This window comes from Pongo pygmaeus, chromosome 5 (genome assembly GCF_028885625.2).
Source record: "Pongo pygmaeus isolate AG05252 chromosome 5, NHGRI_mPonPyg2-v2.0_pri, whole genome shotgun sequence".
Classification (NCBI taxonomy): Eukaryota; Metazoa; Chordata; class Mammalia; order Primates; family Hominidae; genus Pongo; species Pongo pygmaeus.
Window position 1 is genome coordinate 11488033 of NC_072378.2, and position 24846 is coordinate 11512878.

General features: G+C 35.8%; 1 protein-coding gene across 1 annotated transcript in view; it reads left to right on the forward strand.

Annotated features, from left to right (window-relative positions):
* The window catches only part of TMEM170B (transmembrane protein 170B), a 44074-nt gene extending 24268 nt beyond the window's left edge, over nucleotides 1–19806 (forward strand). The window contains exons 2-3 of the mRNA XM_054492298.2: nucleotides 3350–3520; nucleotides 13113–19806. Coding sequence (XP_054348273.1) covers nucleotides 3350–3520; nucleotides 13113–13243 — 302 coding nt within the window. The 3' untranslated portion in view covers nucleotides 13244–19806. The remainder of the gene's footprint in view (nucleotides 1–3349; nucleotides 3521–13112) is intronic.
* Nucleotides 19807–24846: the final 5040 nt, after the last annotated feature.

Below are 24846 nucleotides of genomic sequence, written 5' to 3' on the forward strand. Positions count from 1 at the left end.
AGAGTAATGATCTGAAATACTGTTTCCCTGAATGCTGGAAGAGAAAAGCCTCTAAAAGGCAAGCTTTGTCTGTATTTCCGTAATCACTAGCATCTATCTCGTATGCCATTGAGAAGCATGCATGGTAGTTTAACACACACTGTAAAATATATCAGATGTCTCTTCTTTGAAATAATTTCAAATTGCATGAGTCCATTCTACGTGTCAGTTCTTAAGAATTTGGCAGGGTAAAGCTGATTTAAAAAAAAATCTTTCTATTCTTTTGTTTTTTAAAATTAAACTTTTATTTTGAGATTATAAGAATCACAGTTGTAAGAACCAATACATAGAGAGCTTATGTACCCTTTATCCAGTTTACCCAAAAGGAACATCTCAGAAATCCACAGTATAATATATCAACCAGGATATGGACATTGATGCAGTCCACCAACCTTATCCAGATTTTGCTAGTATTTCTTGTACACTTGTACTCTTCTCTATTGTGTATTTAGTTCTATACAATTGTATAACTTACATGTATATCCACCACTATAGTCAAAGAAGAAATTCATTACCACAAAGATCACTCATGTTGCTTTTTAATAACCATGCCCTCCTTCCTTTTTAAGGAGTTTTTGTTTCGTTTTAAAATTCTTAGTCATGTATGGTCTTGACCTAATTATTTTTCAAATTTATATCATGCTTTTAAATTTTTTACTTTTTAAAAAAAATTGGTAAAAACAACTGATGAAGCACACTCGCTGTTGACTGGGGGCAGTGGCTCACGCCTGTAATCCTAGCACTTTGGGAGGCCAAGGTGGGCAGATCACCTGAGGTCGGGAGTTTGAGACAAGCCTGGCCAACACGGAGAAACCCCATCTCTACTAAAAATACAAAAATTAGCCAGGCATGGTGACGGGCACCTGTAATCCCAGCTACTTGGGAGGCTGAGGCAGGAGAATCGCTTGAACCCAGGAGGTGGAGGTTGCAGTGAGCTGAGGTTACTCCAAACCAGGCCCCCTTCCCCGCCAAAAAAAGGCACTCACTGTTTTCTCCACCCTCACACAGATCACTTCTGTGACAAGTGATGTGTGGTTTTTTTCCCACACCAAGCAATTCTCTAGGATACCAACTGGGTGTCCTACAGTTCAGTTCAGTTCTGACATTTACCTGGTGTTAGCATCCAGTCGCGCAGGTTAAAGGCACAGTCCCAGAAACGACTCCCATTTAGACACCAGTAGAAAGTCTGGGCTTCCTGTATTTCTGACTGGCTGTAAATTGGGGGTTCGCATTGACCCCTCCTCAGGTTTCATCATTTGCTAGAACAGCTCATAGAACTCAAGGAAACACTTCACTGGTTATGGTTACTGGTTGATTTTAAAGGTTACAACTTCAGGCTAGGCGTGGTGGTTCTCGCCTGTAATCCCAGCACTTTGGGAGGTTGAGGCAGGAGAATTACTTGAGGCCAGGAGTTCTAGACCAGTCTGGGCAGCACAGGCAGATCCTGTCTCTACAAAAAATATTTTTTAAAAACTAGCCAGGCGTGGTGGCCCACATGTGTAGTTGTAGCTACTGGGAAGGCTAAGGCAGGAGGATCACTTGATCCCAGGAGATGGAGGCTGCAGTGAGCTATGGTCACGCCACTGCACTCCAGCCTGGGTGATGGAGCTAGACTCTGCCTTAAAAAAAAAAAAAAAAATCATGTGGTATTCATTTGTGATGGTTTATTTTACTTAGCATAATGTCCACAAGGTTCATTCCTGTTGTAGCATGTGATAAGATTTCCTTCCTTCCCTTTTAAAACTGAGTAATTTTTCCATTGTATGTGTACCATGTTTTATTTATCCGTTCAGGGACTCTTGAGTTGCTATCACCTCTTGGCTATTGTGAATAATACTGATAAACATGGGTGTGCCAATATCTCTTTGAGATTCTGCTTTTAGTTCTTTTTGGTATATACCCAGAAAGTGGAATTGTTGGATCATATGGTAGTTTTGTTTTTAACTTCTTGAGGAGCCTCCATACTGTTTTCCACAGCAGCTGCATCATTTTACATTCCTACCAACAGTAAATATCCATATTTAATGATATTTGGATACATAGGTTTTGATTCATCCATTTTAATTCTTTAATGACTATTTTATTGACTTTTCTTTTACAATTGATAGTGACTACCTAGCCCAAATCACAGATGAGATACTTTGTATTATAGAATGTTTGCATATCAAGGATGATCCTCAAGGTGACATCTAAATATTTTAGAGTCAGCTCTTTCAGGTGTAAGTGAGAGAATCCTTACCTGAATTGTTTAAGTAAAAAGAGGGATTTTATTACACGGGAACTGGGATGTGACATTGAATCTAAGGATGGTAATGAGTCAGGCCTTAGAAATAACTGATTAAGGGACTTGATTCTTTCTTGTCTTTGATGGATCTTTTTCCTTCTTGTACTGTGGCTTTCATCATGCGACGATGAAGTAGCTTCACAAATCTTGAGCCTTTCAGCTTCAGCTACCCAAAGAGCAAGGACACTCAGTTGGTCCCAATCCAGAAGTCCCAGGGGAAGGGAACGATTGGCCCAGCTTGGATCGATTGCCTTTCTTTCCAACCTCACTACAGTATGGTCAGGGAGAAGGAGTCAGTGCAAGGACATCTGTGGGAACTATATGGAGTGACTGGGAGGCAGTCGGGTGGCCAGAAGGAAAGGGAATGAATGTGAGAGGGAGAATGAAGAGTGTGCTTGTCCACTGTCTCTTAAGCTGAGATGTCAGTGAACAGTCGATTGAGGTCACAGTGGGGAGACAATACTGGAGCTTGAAAAGTTCTGGATAAGGAACACTAAGATGACTAGAGGCAAATAATTTATCTGACTGATTTTTTAGTACACCAAGTTCAGGGCCACAAGGAGAAAATGACTGAAATTCTTAAAAGGTAAAAATCATTGACTGATTTCTGGAATGATTTTAATTAGAATTACGAGGTAGTTAAAAACATTCTTAACACTGCTATTTAGGGTAGAAAATAAAAGATTCTATTTCAAACAATAATTTTATAATTCTAAGAAGTTTACAAATATATCGGGTTTAATATAAAATTGATGGATGATAGCTATATAATAGGGGCATTTAGAAGAAATTAGAGTATAGTGTTAACCTTTTGAAGCCGTGGAAGGAATTATTTCCCCATCAGGCATCAGTGATGATGATAAAACTTATAATGTATTCAGTGCTACTTGTGTCAGGCACTGTGTGAAGCATTTTTCTATGTATTATGTCATTTAACCTCCCAAACCATAGGTGCTCACTATTTGTTAAACTGAATTTTCTAAGTTGTGTTTCAACAGATGATTAACACTTTGCTTTTCCTTTCAGAGATGTGGTACTGGATCTTCCTCTGGGCTCTCTTCTCTTCTCTGTTTGTCCATGGTGCTGCAGGAGTGTTGATGTTTGTGATGCTGCAGAGGCATAGGCAGGGAAGAGTCATCTCTGTCATTGCAGTCAGCATTGGATTTCTGGCTTCTGTAACTGGAGCGATGATTACCAGTAAGTTTTCTTTTGTCTGAGGATGTAAGTTTGTATGCACTTACCATTTTGGCAGCTGTGTTCTTATTATACATGTAACATTAGTGAGATCTTTTATGTAGATTACTTTTCAACACTTAACACACTCCATCTAGAAGATAAAGATGAGCTGATTTATTCATTGAACAGATAAGTTGTTGTAATTCTGCTATGTGAAGAGTCCTTTTACAAGGTTTTGAGGGAAATAGAAAACTTCATAAAAATTGGCAAGAGGCAAGGCAGGTCAATGGGAAAATTCACAGTGATTATAGTTTCTGCTTTCAAGTTGCTCATTTTCTAGGAAAAAAGAAAGGCATAAAAATATGTCAGTGATAATTATCATAAGCAAAAGTATAGCTCTGAGGTCCTTAATGTCATCTTCCTGTGACTACAAAATAAAATTGCACTTTCTTCTTATATACACATTATTATGGCCTACTAGAAATGAGCTGTGCTAGAGTGTCCTCTAGTGCTTTGCAGGTTTCCTGCTGTGCTGCCTACTGAGCTTTTTCAGACAAGTTTTCAGGTTCATTCCCTCTGGCCTTCTCTGCTTAACACTGTACTTAGGCCCAAACTCCAGCCTTGACTTCAGAGAATTAGTTTATGATTTTGTTATCAGCAGAAGGTATCCAAGTTACCAGCAGCAAATCCATACAGATCTGCAGCAGCCTCAATTCTTGCCTCCTCAGAAGAAATAATTTGACTGAGGGGTGTAAGACAGAAAAAGACACCAAGGCAAGCTTCAGAGCAGGAGTGGAATTTAAAAGCTTTAGAGCAGGAAAGAAAGGAAAGTACACTTGGAAGAGACCCAAGCGGGCACTTTGGAGGTCAAGTGCCCCATTTAACCTTGGTCCTACGACTTGCTGGCCCATTTCCAGTGTCTTGCACCCCTTTTCCTTCATTCTTCCTTTAGGGTGAGCCACCCGCATGCACGGTGCCCTCTTTACACTTGGGAGGCGAGCATGCGCAGTGTGTTTAAGAAGTTGTATTCGTGCTCATCTGAGGCTTTCTCCCCTTTTCCAGTGGAATGCCCCCGAAGGTCTTACTCCACCATTTTGTCTTAATGCGCATGCTTGAGCCCACTTACGCATTTCCTGAGATTTTATTGGAAGCTACTGGTTACCAATTTCAAGTATTTTTATCCATTGGGAAGTTGCCTCTCCCTGGTGCCTGTGACCAATTATCATTTTAGTGTGACAACTGCCGGACCATCACCTGATGGTCACCTGACATTCCTGGTGGGTGGGGGTAAGCCCTCTCCTGCCCCACTCCTGACAACCTACCTACTGTAACAATTTCTGCAGCCGCTGGTTGAGCAGAGCTTAGGTGTGCACCCTGTTGAGACTGGAGTGTGCCACATCTGCTTGCTTAGTGTGGTTGTGCCAGGAACCGGGTGCCTCTCTGAGCTGCTGTTGATTCTGTGACTGCCAGTCCAGAGTACATGTGTCTGTTGCCCTTCACGTCTGGCCTATTCCCATATGTCAGGAGCAGCTGACTGCTACCACTGGATCTGTTTTGGGACTCTCTGACAGTTTCTTCTTCCTTTCTAGTTGATTCTTGCCTCAGAGATAAGAAGGCAACCTTGTCTTTATGATGCAAGGGATTCCCTTCTTTACCCTTTCCAGAGTGATTGACATCCTTTGTCTTGAGAGGAAAGCCCTACTCCCATGTCCCTGGGTATGTCCTATGGCACTAATAAGACAACCATAAAATACTTGCGGGAAATGGGGAGGAGTCTGTTTTCTTATCCTTCAATTGCTATTTTTTGTTATATTGTGTTAAGTTTTTATAGTTGCTTTTGTTGTTTCTGCATTCAACCTATAATTTGATGATATGGATGGTACCTCATATGCTTCGTCATAGACAGGGTTTTAAACAAGTACTCAGGTTTAGCTAAAGCAAATGGTCTGCTTAATAGGAGTAGTACCAGATTGAGTAGGAAAGATAGAACCGAGCCAGATTCCAGAGGGCCTTGGAAAGCTATCCGGGAAGTTTGGGCTTTATTCTGCAGGCCATGGGAAACAAATGGATATTTTTGAATGCAGTTGGCAAGGGACAAGCAGTTCAGTGGGAAATTTTGTTTTGTAGTTGATTATAGAATTAATGTAAAGAAGCAAGAGAAAACTCTGAAAGAGCAGGGACCTGGTCTGTCGTCATCACTGCTCGATCCCCAAAAATAAAACAGTACCTAGAACATAATTGATACTCAAAACATATAGGTTGGATGGATAGGAGGAGTGAGAGAGGAAGAGAGGGAGGAAAGGAAAGAAAGAAGAGGGGATAGGGAGAGAGAATAAAGAGGAAGGAAGAGGAATTAAGGGGCATTAACTGTAATCTAAACTTGAGGCCAGGTTCTGAACTAGAGTAATGGCCGTAGGTTGGGAAGGAAGGAGTTAATGTAAGAACTATACAAAGGACAAAAAATCTAAATTAGTTATTCATTGTGGTGGCATACAAAGAGATATGAAAGGGGCTGCCAGTAGTTTTTGACATGGCCACTGTTGTAATTGTGCAACCATGTACAGAGGAGGAAGGAAGAAGGAGCAGCTTGTTTGGAAGTTTAAGTGGTATGTGTATATATATATGTATTTATTTGCATATATTATTGCAAAAGTTTAAAGAGAGCATGAGAAATGGAATTCTTCCATTTATCTCTGATGATATGTGTGTATATATAACCCATTTTCAATTCAGTCAAGAATAAAGTAAGCCAGTGATTTTAGAAACTGCAGTGTTATATTTTTAAATCCTTAAAAATATAAGTCTGACACAATTTCAAGTAAAAATTTGTGTCCATATTAGCAATAAAACATTTAATTTTTTTCTGGCTAATTATCTGACCTGCAAACAGGTGAATTAGGAAAACTAGCCAACGTGAATAGTGATATTTATTTTCTTAATACAAGTTGTGAATACTAGTGCACTCAGCTGTATCTTCAGTTCAGTTATTGATTGCTAAATACCTATATTCAGTAAGATGCTGACTGAATATAGTTACATATTCATTATATTTTGCTACTTCTTAGATTTTATTTTGAAACTAGAGTGATTTTTCATATAGTGTTTTTAGTTAATACCAGAATTGGGAGAAACTGATTTCTATATAATGTCTAATTTTAGCTGTTTAATTTTAGCCAGTCTAAAAGTGTAAAGTAAGTTCTCATTGTTGGTTTAGTTTGCATTTCTGTGATTATTAATGAATTTGAGCATCTCTTCCTATGTTTATTATGTATTTAGGTTTTCTTTTTTACAGATTGCTTCTTTAAATTCTGTAGTTTTCTTTTGGTATTCTTGTTTCCCTTTTATTAAATTACAGATATTTTTATATATTAGAGATATTGACCTCTTGTTGGTTTTGGACTTCGCAAATAATTTATCTCAGTCTTTTATCAGTTACCTTCATCCATGATATCATTTACGGAGCAGAAATCCTTAGTTTCAGCATGATCAACTGAAAGGGTTTTTGCCTTATGGTTTATACTTAAAGATTTTATTAAAGAAGTTATCCTCCATTCCAGTGCCAAAAGATATTCTGATATATTTTCTTCTATTAATTTTACAGTTTTTCATTTTGTATTAAGGTCTTTAATTCACCTGTAGCAGGAATTGGCAAACATTTTTGTAAAGGGCCAAGTAATAAATATTTTAGATTTCGCAGGCTAGTGGTCTCTGTCACATTATTCAGTTCTGCCAAGGTAGTGCAAAAGCAGCCATAGACATATGTAAATGAATGTGCATGGCCTGTTTCAGTAAAACTTTATTTCTATTTACAGCAAAGGCATCGGGCATTCAGGCCATAATTTATCCTCCATATAGAGTCTACCTTTGTTTTAGGTATTAGATAGGATTCTATGTGTTTTTTTCCCCCACTGCCATATAGTAAACCAGTTTTTATCATGCCAAACACTAAAAAATTCATCATTTCCATATTGATTTGTAGTGCCACCTTTATTGTGTATTACATTCTCAAAGTACAGGGATCTGTCTCTGAACTCTATTCTGATTCATTGGTCTTTTTATCTATTCTTGTAGAAGGGTCACTTTTTTTTTTTTTTAATCCCAGTGGTTTTTGTGGTATATCTTAATATCTGTCAGGAATAGGTCCCTCTTGTTACTTTCCTTTCTCAAAGTTAACAGCTGTTGATGGGCCTTTATTCTTTCATATAAATTTTAGACTATGTCTACTGGATCGCTCAAAAAGTATGATAATGATTTTTATTAGGACTTAACTGAATATAGAGGATAATTTGGGAAGAATTGGCATATTATATCACCCAAGAACATGTAGTGTATCTCTATTTATTGAGATCATCTTTTACGTCTTTTATTAGAGTTTAAAAATGCTTTTCTCAATAGGAAGTTTGCATACTTTTTATGAAGTTAATTCCTAAACTCCTGTTATGGCTATTGTGCATGGATATCTTTTGATTACATTGTTTAGTTTTATTGGTGTGGAGAAATACTATTAAGCTTTGTAAGTCAGATATATGAAAGATTAACAAAAAACTGGTTTTTTGGAGAGATAAGATGAATAGACTGCTGGCAAACTAAGAAAAAAGGGTTAAGGCAGAAGAGTAAAATACAGAGCATAATAGAAGAAATACTAAATCTCAATAATAAAGATAGAGAATTATAAAAATAAAATAGTTTTATGAACCAGCTATACCTAAATATAAAATGTCAAAATTTGACATAAGGGGAAATAGAAAATATGAATAGGAAAATAATTATTTTTGCCAATTGCAATATTAAAGACCCTTCTTCCAAAAAACTCCAGGCCCAAAGGGGTTTACAGGAGAATTCTACCAAACTTTCAAGAACAACTAGTTCATATTTGATCCAAATTACTGCAGAAAATAGAAAGAATAAAAGCTGTGCACAGCTTATTTGCAGAGGTCAGTGTAATCTTGTTGCTAAACAAGATGAGGGCTACACCAGAACCTTAGGAATTGCTATTCTTGGAATGCAAAGATAATTCAATATCAGAAATGAGTGCAGCTGTATTTCAAGAAAACATTATTGATGGACACTAAAATCAGAATTTCATATAATTTTCATGTATCATGAAATGTTAGTCTCTGGATGTTAAAAAATCACTTTAAAAATGTGAAAACTATTCTTAGCCTGCATGCTGTACAAAATAGGTGGGTGGGCCAGATTTATGGATTGTAGTTTGCCAACCTCGATCTAATTATGCAAACTGATAGAATCAACACATTATTAAAACTAATTCTTGCCTTAACCTTGTTCTATTTTTTTTTTCTGTTTTTCCACCCATAGCTCTTTGTGCCTCTTCACCCTTAACCTTTATCGTATGCTTGCTTTTTTGTTTTTTCTTTTTCCATTTTAGAGATAGAGTCTGGCTCTGCTGCCCAGGCTGGAATGCAGTGACACACTCATACCTTACTGTACCCTTGAACTTCTGAGCTACAGTGATCCTCCCAACTCAGCCTCCTGAGTCGCTAGGACTACAGGCTATCATTTGCTTTCCGTCAGGAAATAAGCAGGGCAGATCACATCACTTTTCATTGGAATGCCCATCTGCAGGCACTTTATGTTGTGTATCAGTGTTTTCTGTCTACTGATGACTCTCCTGTTCCCCTTTGTTCTTGTAGTTTTGTATATTTTACTCACCTTCAGATCATCTTGGCAGTATTGCTTTCTCCACTTCATTTGGGATCTTTCCTTATTTCTAATTGATCATGTTTGCCACTGTTCACAGTGGCAGATCGACATGTGTTGTTTATTTCAAGAACCCTATCCCACTTCTCTGCTTGCCTGCATATATTAGCCTCATAAATCACCACGAAGAAAATAAAGATCTTAATGTACTCTTTCAACTAGCTGTTGTTCAGCAAGACACCCTAAGGAGAATGAAAACTAAAGAACAAACTGGGGTAAGATATTTGTTAAAACAATATATAACTTCATATAATTGTAAAAAGATTAATATCTAGACTGTATATTTTTTAAAAACCCTGTGACTCAAGTTATAAAAAGACAACCCAGTAGAAAAGTGAATAAAGGACTTAAGCATTTCATAGAAGTAGAAACCCTAATGGCTAATAATATGTGAAGAGAAACTCAATCACATTAATTGCCAAGGATTTGTAAATTAATCAGATAGATAATATCTCTTACCCACTAGATTGGCAAAAAAAATTAAAAAACAAAAAAAATGTCACCTGCCTCTGAGGATATGGAGTAACTGAAATATACATTGGTACAGCTAATTTGGAAAAATAATTTGACACTATCTAGTCAAGTTGAAAAGGCCCATACCATAGGGCTGAGCAGTTCTGGTTTTACCCGTGGATCGTGGAGAAACTCCTGACTGCATGTGTGTGCTAGGGGTCGTGGACAAGAACATTCGCAGGAGCAGTGTTTGTGATTGTAAAGGACTGAAAACAAAGAAGTGTTGTTGGCCGTAGAATGGATAAATAAATTGTGATATATTCATACTTGGAATTCTGTATGGCAGTGGAAATGAATAAGTTATAGCTGCACACAAGGAATATAGTTATTTCCTACTATATTCCATAATATATTTCTGCCCTGCTATTTTAAATCAAGAGTTTATTTAACTTTTTCATTGTATACCAATATTTTTATTTGATAAATAGGATTGAAAGATATCCTGGCATTTAAAATGAAATATCTTTCATATCCTGACATTTAAGATGAAAGTTTCTTGGAATTTTAGGGACGTTTTTGGCAAGTTAGGTTATAGAAGTTAAGTTAGATTTTAAAAATTTTATTATGTGAGTAATATATGATTATATTCATTATGTAAAACTCAAAACATTATAGATAGAGGAAAGTCCCTTTTGACCAACACTCTCAAACTAGTGCTCTTCTCAGAAGTAAGCCCTATTTTCAGTTTGGTATGTATCCGCCAGATATTTGTTGATGCATTACATTCACTCATACATATTTACATACATACACACATACATATGTATGTATGTACTAGTAGAGAATATGTATTATTTTATGTTTTATTTTCTTCGTTACCTAAATGATATATCTAAGTTATTTTTATTTCAGTTCATACAAATCTATATTTTCCTTTTGAAATTGTATGGGTTCATGGTATGGACTTCATATAGTTTATCTCCAACTGATGGTGGATATTTGTTTTGTTTTTGTTTGATTACAGAAATGCTGTATTGATTATGTGTGTTTATGCATGTATATATGTGTGTTTATATTCTAAATATTAATCATCAGTTTGTTTTGCATATAGCAAATATTTTTCCAGTCTGTTCCTTGATGTGAAACCTTTATGGGTTTTACTCTTTTTTTGTGGTCTTAAGAAGATCTGTTTTCCTAGGATCATAAACATAATTATCTTACATTTTAAAGTTTAGATATGTACTTTTGTTTTTAACATTTAGTGATTTAATCCATCCAAAATTTATTTTGGGGAATGGTGTGAAGCAGGGACCTAAATTTATTTTTTTGAAATGGCTACCAGTCGTTCCAACACCATTTATTGAATGGTGAATCACTGATTGGAATTATCTTTATCCTTTACTACTATGACGACTACTAGCCAAAATTTGTTGAGTACATACTAGGATCATCCACTGTTTTAAGCACTTGACAAGTGTCATCTCTTAATCTTCATGCCCACGTATTTTACAGTTGAGGAAGCAAGGCATGGGAGGCTGAGTGATTGCCCAGTGTAACACAGTTGCTAAGTAGTGGAGCTTGGATTTTAATCCAGGAGCCTAGCTCCACAACCCATGCTCCTCACCTTATGTAAGCATGGAACGTTTGAATTGACACATTTGTTTGCCATTTTGCAGGCAGCCTGAGCTAGTAATTGCTTCGATTTCCCCCTTGCTGTGGATCATGATTGAAAACTTAGTATCAGAGGGATGGAGGCCAAATTGTGGTTTTTAAAGTGGAAGATAGTCATATAAATCTAGGATGAATCCAAAGAGAAAGAGTATTACTCTATTTTATTTTAACATAATTTCTGATAACAAAGGTGTAGGATACTTAATATTTTTAAAGAATGTCATCTAATTCTAAAATTTGGATATGTGACCAATTATACAAGTGATTTTATTGTTTGGTTAAGTAAATGTTGGTGCTACTAGGAGTTTTGAGATGCTTATTAGCTACTTTATCATTCTCTGAATTCTTCATTCTCATTTTCACTTAGTATAAATATGAAGTGATAGAATGATTTTGGGATTTATAGCCAGACTAACCTGGATTGAAAAATCCCAGCTCTTGTACTTGCTGTATTTCCTGGGGCTAGTAACTGAACCTCTCTGAACCTCTGTTTTTTTCATCTTTAAATTAGGTGATAATACTGAGGGGGTGGTATGATATTTAAATATGATAATATTTGTAAAGTTCCCAGCAAAATACATAGTATATGGTAAGTACACTATTTTAATTTCCTTTTATTTTAAAACATGTATATGAAAGTCCTTGGCTTAGGTTAGTAATTTGCTTTTCCTGTTTACATCTCTTACAGAGCAATACACTAACTTTTATTTGGAAGATTTTGAGTGAAGTACAAAGAATTAATCTTTATCTAATTTTTTTCTAAGTTGACAAGTAAATATTATATTCTAATTTTCATGACTAGGTTTCCGTCGTAATTGTAATTGTCAATTCAGTATTTTCAGATAACTTCTCGTCTTTGTCTTACGTTCATTTATCTAACCATTTTAGGATATATAGACAGTTTTTCTAGAAAAGTAGTTTTCAGGCCATCTCCATCTGTGAGATGGCATGTTATAATTTAAATGTTTCCTCCTTTATGGTTCCTAAATGTACTTTTAAAGTTATCCACTTAGATACCACATCATTATAGATGGTCTGTGAAGATCAGATGTTGAGTCAGATGGGCACTGAGGTTCCTCATACACTGAGATTCTCCCGTTCTCAGAAGTGTACATTACCTAAGGAACCTCACTAGAATAGATGTCAGATTCATTTTGCATTCTTATTAGACATCAAGATACTAGTCTCCAAATAACTTAGAGTTGGATGGTTTATTTAAAAAGCAAGAACTATTTTGTATGGTAGATTGTGAGATGGATTAGTCAGGTATTATATTTTACATGATATTTAAGAATTCATATTATTCAGAAAAGATACCTTTAATATTAAAATATTTATTAATAATTTAGAAATTACATTAAATTATGTTATTTTTCTGCATTATCATTTGTAATTATCAGTATGTTATATTGTATGTTTACAAAAATGCTAAAGAGGTCTAGTTAATTGAATGCCCAGGTGAGAGGTTGCAATAATGAATTATTCATTTTTTATGAACATATTTGCTATCAAGTATGCAGCATATACCATAAATATATATCTTTTGGTTGAATAGAAAAGTCTGTTTTTCAAATAAGTGGCTAAGTGTATTATGGTAAGTTGTAACTTTCACCAATCACAGGGAAACTTTTTCATAGAAAGTGGATAAAATGAGAAAAAAATGATGATTTATGTTTTGATGAAATGAAAAGAGCTCTTAAGGTGCAGCATGCAATGTGTTATAACACGAGTGACTGTATCCTTTCATTTTTCTCCTGTTTCTCCTTAGGTGCAGCAGTAGCAGGCATTTACAGAGTAGCTGGGAAGAACATGGCCCCTTTGGAAGCGCTGGTATGGGGCGTTGGACAGACTGTACTGACATTAATCATCTCCTTTTCAAGGATCCTCGCTACACTTTGAGGTTTCTGTGGGAATGTCTTACTTCACATAAGGAAACAGATGTACAGATTCCCTGAAAACGGCATTGTTAACAAGTGGAAATGAAATTGTGCAAGAATGTGGACTGAGCAGGTCAAAGCATAAGGAAGACCTTGAGCTGTGTGGAAAGATTGCCCTCTGGTGTTCAAGTGATTGCACTACCGCACTGCACCTTATGTGCCTCTGTCTCAGGCAAGGTGCATTAAGACACTATGTAAAGTTACAAGAAAAAGCACCTTGTTTAGCTGCCTATCAGGTTAACATTGGTGTTGAAATCATCGTTCCTAACAGTGTTGTGTTAAGTTACAGGGACGTTTCGAGGTATTGATACATGTGCCAAACTCTTTTCTTTTTGTTAACATTGATCATGTGACAACTTGCAAGTGTAGATGTAGCTGAGTGCTGTGAACATATTTGACATGAATTCAGGTAATGTATTAAGATTTGTGTTCTGTAACACTAAATCCCGAATGAGTGCTAAATACTGAATTGTTTAATATGAGAGAAATTATTTGGTTTTTAATGTTGTGCGTTTCTGGGATTTAGGGCTTCAATCTGTTTAGGTATTATTGTTATTTAATTGATGTGGAAGATAAGTCTTCTTAACTGAAGACTAGCTCAGCTGTTTTAAGAACTCAGAGTAGCTCTATAGGGTGCATACTTTTCACTAACTTAAATAACACCCTTTTAATAGCTTCCCTCACGCATACATATTCTGTTTATACAAATTCAGAAACTTGAAGGGTCATACACATTGATTGTAGTTTGTGCGTCATAAAAATGTAATTTGGAAATTTTCTTAAAAATTTTGTAAGAAAAAGTCTGAAATGCATGTTGCATTCTTTGACCCTTCTAAAGAAAGTTTTTGCCTTGTATCTCATGGACAAAACATCTTTATAACTAGTATCTCAGTGGGATTATATTATGTGTTGCATATATCTTGATTTTTGACAAAACATAAACAGTCTTTCATTCTGGAGTATTAACTGTTTTTAGAGAGTGGCCTAAATTAGGCTCTGGAAATAAAGACCTCATTTGTAGAAATAAGTAACAAGTAAGTTATATAGGAAGAGTAATGAACTCTTTTACTTTGGACGTGTGGCAACATCATAATTTTGCTAAGTAAAAATTGGGGAATATAGTAGGTAATTTTAAAATTTGGCAATTAGTCTCAGCATATCAATGCAGTACTGAGCATGTATTTGAGTAATTCACTTGTTCAGTTCTTGATTTATGATATGAAGTTATGATTTAAGTTTACTGGAAGAATCTGTGAGGGCATATATCAAAAGTGGAAATGTCCTTTATATAAAACATTTTAAGAGGTTCTGGCAATACGTAATTGTAAGTGTATAGGAAGTAGGGTTGAACTGGTCTCCTAATGAGATTTTTTTGGCACCAGGTACAATTATAATGTGCTAACTCAAAGGAGACATTGCAGAGAATATGAAGTTAAGGATAATCAAAAAATAACCTGGTAGCCTTGCTGTTTAATCCAATTTGCTATAAAAGTAGGCCTTTGTTATATTACATTCAAATTTAAGAACTTTGTTACCCATACCACTTTTTCTCTACCCAGAAGCAGAGTATATCCACAACTTATCAATGAGAAGTTGGAGAGGCAGTACTTTTCTCAGTATGAAAGCCAATTTGGGGGATTTACTAACACTGGCTTGGAAATTTGTTTTAAAAAAATAATAAGCAACTATGCATGGATCTTTGAAGTAAATCTTAAAATTGATTATTTTTATTATGTACAAGCCTGAAATTGTTTTCATGTGTTCTTTATATTCCTGATGTTTTTACAAATTAAATTTAGGCATAACTTTTCCAAGGCAATCTGATTTTTTCTTTTCTGCCAGACTTGAATTGTGTTCTTCCTTTACTTTGGCTATTCTGTCAATAATTTAAAGCATTCATATTCTTCCAGAGGAATTACCAATAGCATGTGGAAATTGTTTCAGATCTACAGAATGAATACTTATTTTAACATATGGTTATTTTATGATTTAAGAAAGTTATGGTAAAGTAATATGGAGCACAATTCATAATCCACAATTAACGAGAAAATAACTTGGATACATTAAATGTACTAATGTGTGGACCAAAGAGATTTAAACTATTGTTTTTACTCTAGAATGAAAGTATAATTGAACGGTTAATAATTAGTTTGTAGAGTGTCCTGCAGTTATCTCATTATCAAGTTGCTTTATGTTATCAATTGTGTGTGTATGTGTATACTTTTAATTTTAGGGGTTATTTTTGGTTTCTTTGCTGTTTTCAGTTATTTCCATTGAGATTTTATGCAACTGTCTCTCTTTTGATGTTTCGAGATGCAGTTGAATAGTTTGAGTTTATGAATTGTCTTAATAGCTATTTATATGCTGAAATTTTTAAAAAGTTAGTAGCTTTCCTATAGACACAAGAAATGTTTAATGATATATATACACACACGTATATATAATTATATACGTATATAGAGAGCTGCTATATATGAATACAGTCTACTTGGAAAGCTTTTTTTCAGTGAACACTTTCATGTTCTAGTGGAAATTTGTTCAGTGTAATGATCTTTTAAATAGGTTTGAGGATGTTTGAAAATTTTGAATTTTGGGAAAATTTTCTTCACTTAATAGAGCTGGAGACCCTTGTTTGGGACATGACAAAAGTCCTTATTGATGTATTTGGGTTATATATTTTGTTAAAATTTATATGTGATTTAGCAGTACATTTTCTTCGTGACAAATGCAAGAAGGGAGGGAGGATCCTCTATAGTGGACACTCCTTTTTTTAAAAAATGTTTAATAAAATATTGTTTATAGTGAAATCAGCTCCCCAAAGAAGGAACTCCTACATGCCCAAACTAATTACAGTTTAACATACTGATTAAAAATGCCCCTAGATCACAGCTAGTCAGGAGGCCTCAAATAAACTGCAAATAATGCTTAAAACTTTAAAAGAAAGAGAACCAGCAGTCTTCCCCATGGGACAGTTCCAAGGTAATAGCCTACCTTGCCTAGGATAAGTGAAGTCCTAAATGATGCCTATCTTCAGGGCCTGGAGCGGAATTATTCTTTAGATCTTAATGTTTACCAAACGGTGTTACAGTTTGTTACCCAGTATGCTTTCTTAGTATTTGCAGCATACATTTCACTGCTCAAAAAAGTATAAGGGTTTTGTTTGTACTTTAAATGAGAGAAATAAAGAAATGAGTTGGCCTGTATATCTTGTATTTGTGATATAAGGAACGGGATAATTTGAAATCACAGAATGTTGTGGAAAAGGTCTTTAAAGAACCTCTAATGAAGAAAGTGCGGCTGCCACATTGATGTACCTAGGCTGCCACTCATACACCGAATAATTCTATTTTGTAAACACTTTGTGTGGATCCACTATGTAAAGTGCTCTACCAAGTATTTTCTCTAGTAAAAAGTACAAGAATTACCAAGATGGAATTCTTTACCTTGAGTCCACCAAGAGCTAGCAAGATGATTTTTAAATCCTAAAAAGTTTGGGACAACATTTTGCTTCCTGATTTTAGTTGAGAGTTAGCCTGTTATCCCTCCAAATTCTCATTTTCCTGGTTCATCCACTAAATAGAATTTCCATAACTGAGATATCATGGCTGTGACATAGTGAACAGAATACAAGACTCCAAGCCAGCAACACAGATTGAATTAAGACTCTGTCACTTGTCAACTTTTTGACCTTGAGCAAATCACTTCTCTGAGCCTCGGTTCATACTCCGTAAAATGTGACTAATACCTCATGTAGTTATTGTGAGGATTACGTGAGATTGTTTATGAATGGCAAAGCAGTATGTATTTCACAGTAAATGATTGATTGATAGTCTCTAGAATTTTTTTAAAATTACATTTTGCAATTGCATTACCAATTGAATATGTTGTTTTGTAAAATTCATCAATTTTCTTTCATTTCTGTATTTTCCCTACATATACTTTAGGAAAGAAACTAAAAACGTTCTCTTATAATCTTGCTTCATCTCCTTTTCACCTTTTCTTTTTAAAATCAGCAGATCTTTAAGAACCTTTTGTGAATTGGTGGTGGTGGAAATGGCCAGTGCAAGCAGGATTAAATTAGGAGTTCTGTTGACCACTGGTTAAAATAGGAAAAGGGTAGAGAGGTAGTCAGCCTTGACTCCTTTACCTATTCCCACTTACTTCCCTTGGATTCATTCAGCCATGTTGATTCATTGACTTTCTGCTATTTGCTAATTATTGTTCTTGAAAAGTAAGAGCGATATATAACCCTTCCGTCTTCTATATGTCTGTTTCTTCTGCTGGCCCTGGGCCTTTGGCTCTGCAGTGTAGTGCCAATCCTGTAGAAAAACAGAACGATATTCAGTGTCTACCAAGTCCTTTCTTCCACAGGCCAAGGGTGCTTAAGCCCTAGCTGTTATTTTGTTTCTTTTATTTATTTATTTTTTGAGACGGAGTTTCGCTCTTGTTGTCCAGGCTGCAGTGCAATGGCATGATCTCAGCTCACCGCAACCTCTGCCTCCCAGGTTCAAGCGATTCTCCTTCCTCAGCCTTCCGAGTAGCTGGGATTACAGGTGCGCACCACCATGCCCGGCTAATTTTGTATTTTTAGTAGAGACAGGTTTCTCTGTGTTGGTCAGGCTGGTCTCAAACTCCCAACCTCAAGGGATCCACCCACCTCGGCCTCCCAAAGTGCTGGGATTACAGGTGTGAGCCGCCGTGCCCAGCCTATTTTTTTTTTAACTTTAAATACTATTATTTTAAATTTATGTTCATTATATAATTCAGGGAGTAACAAGATGCCTGGAGCAATTTCTGAAATATTCTCAAACCACTTCACTCTTGACACTACAGATTTTTCTCTCAGTCTCAATCAGAATCTCTGCAGTCATTTGTTTTTAAGATGTGAGGGACGAGGAAAATTACTGAAGAAATTCTAGCAGATTTCGATTGCAGAGAAATTTAGTAACACTTTTTGGGTAACTGGGTAAATTACTATTTCTTTTAATAATCAGGGGTGAAACTCTCAATTGTTAAAACGGACCAATAATCAAATGGTTTTATAATCTTTCTTAACTTCCCGTCCTTGTTATAACGTCTTGGAAGAAGACTCTTCAGGATAAAAAAGATATTATTTGATTAAAAATTATAGCATTTGGAGAGGTAACACACAAAAACAAAAACGTATTTGACAAAGCGCCCTACATCCTGTGAACACAATTTCCACCCTTTTGTTAGGATTAGAAACTATACTGGATGAGTATGTATACTGCATGTTTACATATGCTGTGTTTCTTTATATGTGAGGCTTCACTGACTACCATGCATTTTGAAATTGTATTGCATTTTGTGTATGTGTGGTGACAGGTTTGCTCTTCTCACTTAAGGAGCTCTGTTCTGTGTAGGCAGTACAGTGTTGTTAAGGAGGTTGCTGAATTAGTTATCTAAAAATGTATCCATGAATTTGGGGGAAATAATGCTTAATATCTGAAGTATTTTCAGTAAATGTGGAGATATATCAGATAATACTTTTAAATTAGTGGAAACACATTTCTGAGTGAACTGAGCTATGAACTATAATAATCTCTTCCCCTGAGTTTAGGGAAGTTGTTTTCACATTCTTTACATTTATTGCACATATATTGAACTTACATAATAACTCTTCCCTGATTTTGAGAACGAATTTAGCAATTTCCTAAAAATCTTCCTCCTCTTTCCATACAGATGTCGTATGTTATAGTTTAAACATAGGTACAATTTGTTAATAGAATCCAAGGAACTGGTTTAGGAAAGAATATTCTTAACACCTACGGTTATGCAGCTCTAATCTTACTGAAAAGTAAATACTTCAGGCAAGTCAGGAGAGCATGAACCTCATACGTATGTTTTTACGATTATGTACTGCACCCACATATATCTACTCTTGGTAGTAACATGACTCTACCCTTTTTGGGAATGTATTTAGGTGGATAACTGAAACTCAAAAGCAGTTTGACAGAAATACACAGAAAGAGGAATTGCGGTGCATAATCAATCGTCTGAGTCCCGTAACTGTAACGCTTTTTCTCTTGAATATAAATTGGTAGTTACTAAAAATCACCATTTTAAAAATTTTATTCTGTCTTGCTGAATTAAGCAGAAATCACTTTTTTTAGAGCCCTGTTTAAAGGAATGTTAACTCGAGAGGACTACTGATGATGAAGCTTCTCTTGTTTTTAAAGTATTTACACATCATATTTTAAGTATTTTTGGAATGGAACATTTTAAAGTTTTCTCCATAGAAAGCAACATAGTGGCACTTGTTGAGTAAATCATCATAAAAATGATTTACTTTTAATAGCAGATGAGTTGATAGTTTAACTGTTGACACTTTCTTAATGTTTTTGATGTTGGATGCATTTACAATGGAAGAATATTTTTAAGAGATTTGGCCCTCTCACCAATATACACATTCAGACTTGGGCTCCACACATTTAGATGAACAAATAGGAAATTCACGGTATTTTTTGTTTTAGCCATCCAAAATTCATAGGATTCTACCAAAAATATTAGCCCCTGACTCTAGTTATTCTGAGATGAGGGAATCAACTTTATCTTGAAAGTTAACTAGCTAAAATGTCTTTATTTAAATAGCAAAAATATAGTTTACCTGACAGGTATTAAAAGTCTCACTTTCAAATTGTGTTAACTCTCAGACCACTGATGAATCATTTAGTAAATCACAAGCAGATTTTAAAAGCTAAATGAAGCCTTAGTGCCTTGAAAGTTAAGATACTTGTGCAAAGTGGATTTAGCAAGATTCAGGATTGGCATCAGTGAGTTGGCTAGGTACACATCACCCGTGACTGGGAATTCAAAGTTTAGAAAGCCTAACGAATAGTAGCTACTAACTTCATATGGTTCAATGTAAATCAGTTACTTAGTCATTGACTGTGACAGATGACAGCTACTTTCACTATATTTTCATGATGTGGTATTTTTCTCTATTTTTTCTTTTTCCAAGTATGAAATGGAAGAAAAATGTAGTTAAGAAAATTAAGTGTGAGACTTTAAAATTTAGTTTTGTTGTAAACTAGAGATTCTAGTGAACAGTGTTAGTTTTATACTGTAGTACAGGGCACACACTTTAACCTTTAGAAATATGTTTACCATCAGGGATTTATTTTTACTATAGAAATACTAAATGTACTGTGAAGCTTAAAGACAGGAGAATAAATGTTGGAGGGGTAATACACAAAAACAAAGGCATATTTGATGAAGTACCCTGTGTTATGTGAACACAATTTCCCCTTCTGTTAAGACTATAAACTATACTGTATGAGTATGTGTACTGCATGTTTACATAAAACAGTTTAATTTTGAAGGATTATTTTAAAAACTATGTTTATATATAATACCTAACAAGCTGTAAATATTGTATATTATTGATTTTTAATTTTATATAAGCAATTTTTTATTTCCCAATTCATGTACAAATCTCATTATGTATATAGCGTAATTTCCTGGAGAACACAAATTTTGCAGTGAATTTTAAGTATTTTAATTGCAGTAAGCATCAATTTAGCCTAGAGATGTTGATCTTTATTTTAAATTATTTTTCACCATTCTCATTTTCTTCAAAGGGCAGCAATAAACATATGCAAGTTATTTTTAATTATAGAAAGTAGGTCTACAAAGATAAGATCTAGGTTCCAACTCATTGCTTTAAGGAAAAGATGCATAATTACTATCATTCAGTGTCTAATCACAGGACCATTTCTGAGGTCCACATGTGGCTCTCCTCTTTGTAATATACAGGGTGAACTCTTTACTGATACACACAAAACAACTGTTAAAAGTGAATCCAGCACTTAAATGTCATTACACAGAATTTATTGGATTAAAAATTTGTAATATACAGTATTTTAATAAAGTTTCTGTATTCAATTTCATGCACTTATATATAAATAAACCTGTCTTTGAAAGCTTTATGGGGTGTTTGACTCTTGGTGATAAATCTTTTCAATTCATTCACTATGGACTCAAATGTCTTCTCTTGCCTTTTTGTCAATTTTTCTGGCCCTGTTTTACCTGCAGATTTAGGAGGTAGTGCTTAAAAGCTGGGAGGCGACCAGCCTGGCCAACATGGTGAAACCCGTCTCTACTAAAAATACAAAAAAAATTAGCTGGATGCTGTGGTGTGTGCCTGTAGTCCCAGCTACTTGGGAGGCTGAGGCTGGGAAATCACGGGAGGCGGAGGTTTCAGTGAGCCAAAAACGTGCCACTGCACTCCAGCCTGGGCGACAGAGTGAGACTGTCTCAGAAAAAAAAAAAAAGATGAGAGGCATAAAGTCTAGTTAATAGACTTGCCTAGTATCAATCCTGGGCCACATAGCATCTATTTCTGAGTTACCGTTTAAAGAAACATGCTATCAATTTTATTAATAAGGAGCTACCATTTGTTGAGTGCTGCTTATCTGTTAAAGACACTTCCTATGCATTCTTAAACACTTAAGATAACCCTTCAAGTGATATGTTTTATCGCCATTTTATAGATGAAGCATTTGAAGTTAAGAGAAGGTAGGAATCTGCTCAAGGTCACAGAGCTAATAATTGCCAGGCTGGGGTTTTCTTGCTCTATTACCTGCTTCCCCACAACTATGTTGTGTTGGTGTCTACAGAGTATTTTGGGAACTCTTACCTGTAATGAGATAATATCTCATTACTGTCAAAAACCGGATGAAATTATGTGGTTTTGAAAAATTATCAACTGAAGATTTGAATTGTCAAATTTATGCATATTTTGAATGTTTGGGATTTCTCAGGGAGTGCTAAGTACTCAACGAGATTCAACTGCTATCTTGCCTGTGAAGAGATTGGAGCTGACAGAGCCAGTCACTATAAATGTTTCAAATCTTGCTGGAATGAAAACTAGCTTCACTTTAAACATTGCGCAAGCATAATGGAAGTAAATGTTTTTTCACATACACTGACCTACTCATTCCACATAATTACTCCGTGGAAATGTATTTTCTTCTTCCTTGGTAATTTTTTTTATCCATTCACACTAATAAAATTATTCAATACATTTTCTCCCTGGCCATGAATGTTAACATCTTGGACAAAATATAAATCTTGAGATCCCAAAAAAGTTTTCTATTTTAGTTCTAGTATCTTTTTTGGCTCTTGAAGTAATATTTTTGTAATTTTAAAAAATAAGTCAGTTTTCTTTGGGCATTTTATTTGCTGAGCATTCAAATAAGACATTCAATTTCAGATTTACTTACTTTAGATTTAATGAGTGATTGATGAGCTCTGACTCTGTTGCCCAGCCTGGAGTGCAGTGGTATAATTAGCTCACTGCAGCCTTGACCTCCTGGGTTCAAGTGATCCTCCGTCCTCAGCCTCCCCAGTAGCTAGGAATACAGGTGTGCACCACCATGCCTGGCTAGTAAATTTCAGATTTATCACCACCGACATTGGACAAAACTACAGGGAAAGGTAATTAGTCTTAAACTGAGCCTTGTGTTTACCATTAGGAATGAGTCCTAGCCAGGCTTGTGGAGAAACATTTCAGATTTACTGAATAGGTCCTTACACCGTCTGTGTTTTGCAGTTGAACCTTTATTATTTTGTTTTTGAGAGTGGATTCATTGCTCACTGTGTTGCCCAGGTTGGTCTCGAACTCCTGGGCCTAAGCAGTCCTTCCCCTTAGCCTCCTGAGTAGCTGGGATTACAGGTGTGTGCCACCATGCCCGGCTTCAAACCCTTATTAGCTCATAAAATACTACATAAAGCTTCTGCGTGCAGAGGGGAAAGTAAACAGGACCCATTGCACCTACTCTTTGAGGAGTAAAAATTGGGTTTGCCTCTAGCTTCCAAATGGAAACTTAGGAGAGGAATCTATCCTGTCTGGTCTTAATTTTCTTTGATTCATTGTCACTAGGCATTCTTCTTTTGGACAATTTTATGAATATTCTTCAGGCTTAGAAAGTTCTGGGGACTGATTTGCAAAATGTAATTGCATCAGGTGGTTTTCTTGTAAAGCAAGAGTTCCGTCACTAGATGGTGCAGTTGTTCTATTTTATTTTTCTCCTTGCTTTTGCCTTGGACATTACCTATGAACTGAAATTAACTGTTTACTTTTGGATTCATTTCCATATGATACATTTAATGTTTTTTTTTCCAAAAGAAATGCACACCAGAAAATTAAGTGTGAGAAAAATTAAGATTTCTTCATGTCTTCACTAGCCAATTTAACTTTCCAAAGAATTATTAAGATAGGTTGTTTGCAAATTAGAAACAACCTATCAGGGTTGTTTGCAAATTAGAAAATCACTTTAGTTTATGATTTTTGTAAGTCATTAATCTAGACTTTGATTTATATATTTTTCTTAAATTCCAACTCAATGCATAATGGTTTTATCTAATTTATTTATTTTATCTAGTGTATTTTATTTATTATTTAGAGAGAGTCACACTGTGTTTGTTGCCCAGGCTGGTCTCCGACTTCTAGCCTCAAGCAATCCTCCTGCCTCAGGCTTTCAAATAGCTGGGATTACAGATGCAAGCCTTGACATCTTAGTATCTAATTTAGTAGTCTACGCTTTCTTAGTGACATTTAGTTATACAGTTGGTCAACTTGGGGTTACGCACACGTAGTGCAATCTGCCTTGTATCGTGAGACTTGGTTTTGAATTCCTGCTCTACCACTTAGTAATTGAACTTGTCCAAGTCATTTAACTTCTGCAACAGTCAGTTCTCACATTAGTAAAGTGGAATGACATCTCATGTTGCACGCAGTGAGTTCTTAACAAACAACCTTTGTCCCACTGGCCTCTTTCAATGTATTGTCTGCACATAGAGGGATGATGTCCTTCCAGCCTTTGCTAGAAGTTTTGGTAATAAGTTCAGGCACTTCTGCTTCAAAGACAGAGCCAGATTCTGTCCTGACAGAGAACAGTGCATTTTTAGGGAGGATTTGTTTTAGATTTAAACTGTCCCGTTGAACCCCGCACTGCTTTTGCAACAAAGCCTGCTGAGGGAAATTTTAGAAACATACCTCAGTGGGAAAGAGCCTAGTTAGAAAGCAGGATTAATAAACTTGCTCAGCTAGCAAATTCTTCGCATTCTCTAAACCAAATATGTACAAGATGAGGAAGCCAAGGCAGCCAGCATAAATTAATCCTGAAAGATGGCTGGGACTTGCCCATCAGCTGTGCACATAGTCATGAACCACCGCAGACCCTGTTGCTAATGAGCTTCTCTACTTTGTTTACTATGCTACAGAGACAAACTATTTAGTTCAAACTCAGAGAGGGAGGGTTGGTCTTTTCAGCTCCAGAGTTCTGGTTGTAAAAGCACAAGTTTTGTTTTTCCATAGTGTGGCCTGCAGCAGCCACAGGGACACACATGCCCCTGCACTCAGGGTCTTCAATCAGGACTGAACTTCAGACACCAGATGGCACATGCCTGCAATCCTAGCACTTTGGGAGGCCGAGGTGGGAGGATCACTTGAGGTCAGGAGGTCGAGACCAGCCTGGCCAACATGGTGAGACACCCTCTCTATTAAAAATACAAAAAAATTAGCCGGGCAAGGAGAATCGC